We start from the raw sequence: 6,234 nt of genomic DNA on the forward strand, positions 1-6,234 counted from the left end.
TCATTCTTTTCCATTTCCTTGTTTCTGGAATAATATTTTCTTCACACGGTCATAGATCTGCTTGGTCCTGACTCCGTATATGACAGGGTTGAGCATTGGTGGCACGACAACATACAGATTGGCCAGGAGTATGTGGATATAGCGGGGGACGTTATGGCCAAAGCGATGTGTCATAAAGGAAAAGAGGGCCGGTGTGTAGAAGGCAAGAATGACACAAACATGAGAACCACATGTGCTGAGGGACTTGACGCGTGCTTCCCGGGAAGGAAGATGGAAAACAGCACGGAGTATCTGAACATAAGAAAGGGTAATGGCCATGATGTCAAAGACTAGATTACAAATTGCACATAAGCCATAGATGATATTGATCCTGATGCTGGCACAAGAGAGGCGAGCAAGACCCATGTGTTCACAGTAGGTGTGGGGAATGACATGATTCCCACAGAAGGGCAATCGCAAAATAAGAAATACAAATGGGATCACAAAAATAAACGACCTCACTAACACGCCAGCACCAATCACAGAAACGGCCTTGTTGGTGAGGATGACGGTGTATCGGAGTGGGTTGCAGATGGCCACGTGGCGGTCATAAGCCATTGCCAACAGGACTGCTGACTCCATAAGTGTGAAGCTGTGAATGAAAAACATCTGCACAAGGCAGGCTTCAAAGAGGATCTCTCTGAGGTTGAACCAGAAGATCCCGAGCATCTTGGGGATGGTAGCCGTGGACAGACCCAAATCAATGGCAGCCAGCATGGCCAGGAAGTAGAACATAGGTTGGTGTAGGCTGCTCTCAGCCTGGATCACGAACAGAATCGTGAAGTTCCCTATCAGTGCGATGGTGTACACAGCACAAAAGGGAAAGCCAATCCAGACGTGCAGTGCTTCCATTCCTGGGATTCCCAGCAACAAGAAGGAGGAGACGTGGAACTGGGTGTCATTGGGAGGGAACATTCTATTTGGTAATGCATAAGTCTTCCAAAATGTATGCTGACCCAATCTACAGGTCACCAGAGAGTCTCTGTACTGCTGGAGACCTAAAGATAATAAAGGACATGTAATTAGACATTTTTTCTCATTATTACAATCATCACCAACAGAATCTCCTTCAGTTCTGACCAACTTAGGATTCTGCTAGTTTCTAGATACAGCAATGCAAATTAATTCCAGTTGATTGACAACACTCAGGGGTTAGCGCACAGGATGAAAAATAAATATTAAAAATTACTTTAAATTGTTGAATTGGTCCATCTCTTAGTATTTAGTAATTATTATTACAAAATATGATTGGGAATAATAGTGAAAACAGCAACATCAAATACCAATTATTAAGGCGCTATTTTTTTATTTTCATTTTTTAAGAGTTTATTTATTTATTTGACAGGCAGAAAGACAGAGAGCACAAGCAGTAGAAACAGCAGGCAGATGGAGAAGGAGAAGCAGGCTCCCGGTTGAGCAAGGAGCCGGATGTGGGCCTGGGTCCCAGGACCCAGGGATCATGAACTGAGCTGAAGACAGATGCTTAACCAGCTGAATCACCCAGGCACCCTGAGGTGCTGCTATTTTTTACAAGGTTTGTTGTCAGGCTCTGTGCAAAAATCATCTCCAATATTTAAATAAAAAAGCTCTTCAAGAAGAACATTAATTTTGCTTATTTTACATATAACTTATCTAATGATCCAAGAGTTTAAGTAGTTTACCAGAAGTTTAAAATGCTTTCAATGGAAGGTCTGGGAAATTAAGTTAGGGAGGAAAGTGCAAATAGAAATAAAGGAAAAGATTTGCTTTACCTATGTTATATATATATATATATATATATATATANATATACTAAGACCACACACACACACACATACACACACACACACACACACACACACTGTACTCCACACATGTACAAATACAAATACATAGATACAAACTACAAATCTTTTTTAAAACTCACAACATCCTTTTCATCCATTCGTCTGTGGAAGGGCATCTCGGCTCCTTCCAATGGAACATTACTCAGCCGTCAGAAAGGTTGATTACCCAACATTTGCTACAACATGGCCTGGACTGGAGGAGATTATGCTAAGTGAAATAAGTCAAGCAGAGAAAGACAATTATCATACGGTTTCACTTATTTGTGGAACATAAGGAATAGCAGGGAGATCATTAGGAGAAGGATGAGAAAAATGAAGGGGGGATAACAGAGAGGGAGAATGGGTATAATAGGCAAACAACGAATCATAGAATACTCATCAAAAATGAATGGTGTACTGTATGGTGACTAACATAACATGATAATAAAAAAAAGAATATGGGAATAAAATTAAAAACAATGAAAACTAAAAAAAATCCAAAAAACAACAACATCGAAAAAACCTCACAACATCCATCTGAATAAAATTTTTTAGTATTTCTTGTTTTTAGCTAAGGCAATTGTGACTTTAGGAGTTGAAAACACAGGTCAAAATGTCAATAAAAATACTAGCGAGAGAAAACAATTAGGAATATTGGATAATTAGGTGTATGATAATTCAATCATTTTCAAAGTTCCCTATGCCCTTATTATATGTCTTAATACAGCTTGTTTATAGCATTTGATAGGTGAGTATTTCCAAAATATTTACTCATTAATATGTGTAATTATTTTGTAGTAAAAAGTCCCTCTTCTGGGTGCTTGGGTGGCTCAGTTGGTGAAGCGTCTGCCTTCAGCTCAGGTCATGATCCTGGAGTCCTGGAATTGAGCCCCCCTGTGCAGGGCTCCCTGCTCCATGGGAGTCTGCTTCTCCCTCTCTCTTCGCCCCTCCTCCCTGCTCCTGCGCGCTCTCTCCCCCACACACACTCTTAGATTCTACGCTGGCAATACTAATGGTGACCTAATTTTGAACACGAAAATCAGGGTATTTAATCTAGACGTTGATATAGAGGAGAAAATACCAAGAAGAGTGTTAGACAAGGTATAGAGCAAGCAGTTGAATATGGATGGTGAACGTGAGAAGCAAAGCCAGGAGCAAGAGACACTCTGGCAGTTTCAACAGGATCAGAGGCTATTTCCATAAAGTTATATTATTACAGTGACATTGTGAATGTTTTTAAAAGGCATGACAATGGATAAGATGAATAAAATAGGATTCAGTCACAGAGGCAAGTTTTCCCATGGAAATCAGCAAGAGAAACCAATGAACTTTTCCTTTTTTCCAGGATACACAATGCAACCATTTCTCAGTTACTGGGACGTTTACTTTAGGCACTAGCTGTAGATCGGATTGCACAGGGTAAAAATAAGCTGTCTCTGGCTTTCTAAGAGAGACAGAATGGTACTATATTCTGTGATTGCAAATAAAATGAGGGAAATTATGTCTCCCCGGTCACACAATTATATTCTGCAATTATGCAGTATTAGATACTATTAGATAAGCAGCCAGAAAGTGATATGAATACATCAAGTGGAAGACAAACATAGACACAGAACATAAAAACCTGGAGTGGAAATAGGAAATATGGAGAAAGGAACAAGATCTGATTTCTCAGCGATTTCTCTTTCTTCTGTGGACACTAAATAGTTTTTCTTAGATGACAATTAAAGAACAGATTTAGTAAAACCCCAAGAGCAACATGAATATATAAAGGTGGGAACGAATAGTAAGGATAATCTTATACCTGTTGACAAGGACTTCAGGAATTAAGAAAGTTTAAATGGGGCAAAGTTACAGTGAGATGGATGTGATAAAGGAAAGGTTACTAGCCATCTTGGTTCTTATCTTCCCAACCAAGGATATCTACAATCTTGTGCTTAAGCCGTCTTGAACTTTTACTCCTCTCTCCTTCCCAGAGATACTGTATCCATCCGATGTTACCATAGGACTACCCGGTTATTTTCTCCTTGACTCCCTTGTCTTTGAATTGCTAAAAATATCAGTATTATGCCTGAGCTTCCCATGGAGAAAAGTGTGTAAACAGTAATGGAAAGTTCCATTGAAAATTTTTCAAAAGCATCCTGCAAGACATAATTCAGATCCATACACGGGGTGCTGGTGCCTGGATCCCCTCCGTGTTCCTACAAGATCTAAAACTAATCTGTATTACAGCATTATTACAAGTGTCACTCACGCTTACATCTCTGTATCTAATTTAAAATGCAGACCACTTACCAAATGTCCAGAATCTATTGTATCAAGTAAATCAATATTAAAATGATGAAAATGATAATACTTAATAAATGATGGATATTAATAAAGATTAATGATTAAGAGTAAATAATTAATGGTTATAAAGAATTCCTGGGTCAGTTGTTCTTTAATCTTTTTGCTAATAGTTTCGTGCTAATGTATATATTACTAATTTGTTAAATAAATATTACAGAATGTTTCTTACGTATCAGAAACTGTTCTGAGACATTTTAAAATTGAGGTCTGTGCGATCATGCATGATAAAAAATGTTATATATAATCTGAGGCAGTGTTTATAAATATGCACGTGTAAGAGAAACACATTTTTATAAATAAATTCATGAAACCATCCTACCAATAGTGAAAGAAACTACACCAACAGTTTAATCTGATCATGCAGTCTATTCTTAAGATTAATACCGAGTAGAAGTTCTTAAAATTGTAACACATTCTGATTCACACGTACGTACCACTTCGCAATAGCAAGATTGAATGCTTCCCTACACATGTCGACCTGGCCTCACATCCTGACATCTGTAACTGTAAAATGTGCACTGTGGCAGCATTATTGTAAGCTGCCGAAAGAGAAAAGCTATGATATTGAGCATTTCTGATTTTTTTCCCTCTCTCTGGTTTCATTTTCTCATTTTCCTTTAAAGACATTTTTTCTTCTGACCATTCATTAACGATTGGTGAACCTTAACCATCAGCCTCAGCTACTGTTATTTCTCATCCGATTTCAGCTCTATGACAATCTCATTCACACCCATTGCTTTAAGAGCTATCTTTTTTTTTTTTTTAAGATTTTATTTATTTGACGGAAAACGAGAGAGTACAAGCAAGGGGAGCAGCAGGCAGAAGGAGAGGGAGAAGCAGAGCCCCGCTGAGCAGGGAGCCCCATGTGGGACTTGATCCCAGGACCCTGGGATCATGACTTGAGCCAAAGGCAGACGCTTAACCGATTGAGCCACCCAGGCGCCCCTTTAATAGCTATCTTTAATAATGAAGAATCCTAAATAAAAGTCCCCAACCCTCCAAATTGTATTACATTCAGATTCTCAAACCAAATTCCTTCTGGCAATTACTTTAACTTTTCTTTTGCCAAAATATTACAAATAAAATATTTCTAAAATTGAATCCTCAACCCTGCCTCTACCAAACTCCTGCTTTAACTTAATCTTACTTTCGTTATTGTCTGATCTCAGAAAATGTTGTTATCATGTAACCTATCAGAAATAGGAGCATGATCCTTTTCCTTTCTCTACCTATTAAAAATATACTCTAGATTCTATTTCTAAACATATCGTGAAAATCAGTACAGTGGTCTCCATCCTCATTGGGAGAGTTCCAGTCATCATTTTTTTGGCTGATTAAGGCAAAGTGCTTTCTACTGCTTAAGAGCGTGAGCTCCGCAGTCAGACTGATTGTGCTGAAACCCAGCTTCACAACTTATTCACTCTGTAATAAAGTATTACATATTAGCTGTGTGAGCTTGCAGAACTGTCACATCGCTATACCTCAGTTCCTTCATCTAGCAAATAGAAATAATAAGTGCAAATAAACCTTTAAAAAGTAATTCTTAATTAATTAATTAATTAATTGTTTATTTATTTATTTTAAGTACGTTCCACGCCCAGCACGGGCCCTGAACTCAGGACTCTGAGATCAAGACTTGAGCTGAGATCAAGAGTTGGACACTTCACTGATTGAGCCATCCAGGTACCCGAAACCCTTAATTTTAGAATAGATAATCCTTTTAAAACATTTTGAACCATGTTCTAATGATACCAGTTGTCCCTCATTCTTTTTTTAGCTATCGAGCAGACTGATTTTTCTAAAATGCACATTGAATGGATTCAGGCTAAAATCCATATCCTTTTACTGAAATTTTATGGGCCTTTCTGACCATGATCCTACTTACTGTCTAAGTTTCAGCCTTAGTCTTCTTTCCCACATAATTAGCCCATGATCCTACTTACTGTCTAAGTTTCAGCCTTAGTCTTCTTTCCCACATACTTAGCCCATGATCCTACTTACTGTCTAAGTTTCAGCCTTAGTCTTCTTTCCCACATACTTA

General features: G+C 38.3%; 1 protein-coding gene across 1 annotated transcript; it reads right to left on the reverse strand.

The window, feature by feature from the left end:
• LOC103681178 (olfactory receptor 52E2) lies at nucleotides 1-960 on the reverse strand. The gene has a single exon (XM_008710710.2). It carries the CDS (start codon nucleotides 952-954, stop codon nucleotides 1-3), a length of 954 nt encoding a protein of 317 aa, XP_008708932.1. The 5' UTR covers nucleotides 955-960.
• Nucleotides 961-6,234: the final 5,274 nt, after the last annotated feature.

Source organism: Ursus maritimus, unplaced genomic scaffold (assembly GCF_017311325.1).
Source record: "Ursus maritimus isolate PB19 unplaced genomic scaffold, ASM1731132v1 scaffold_16, whole genome shotgun sequence".
In the NCBI taxonomy this organism is placed as follows: domain Eukaryota; kingdom Metazoa; phylum Chordata; class Mammalia; order Carnivora; family Ursidae; genus Ursus; species Ursus maritimus.

Coding starts and splice junctions, on each gene's coding strand:
- LOC103681178 (XM_008710710.2), bottom strand. CDS start 954: ATGTTCCCTCCCAATGACACCCAGTTCCACGTCTCCTCCTTCTTGTTG.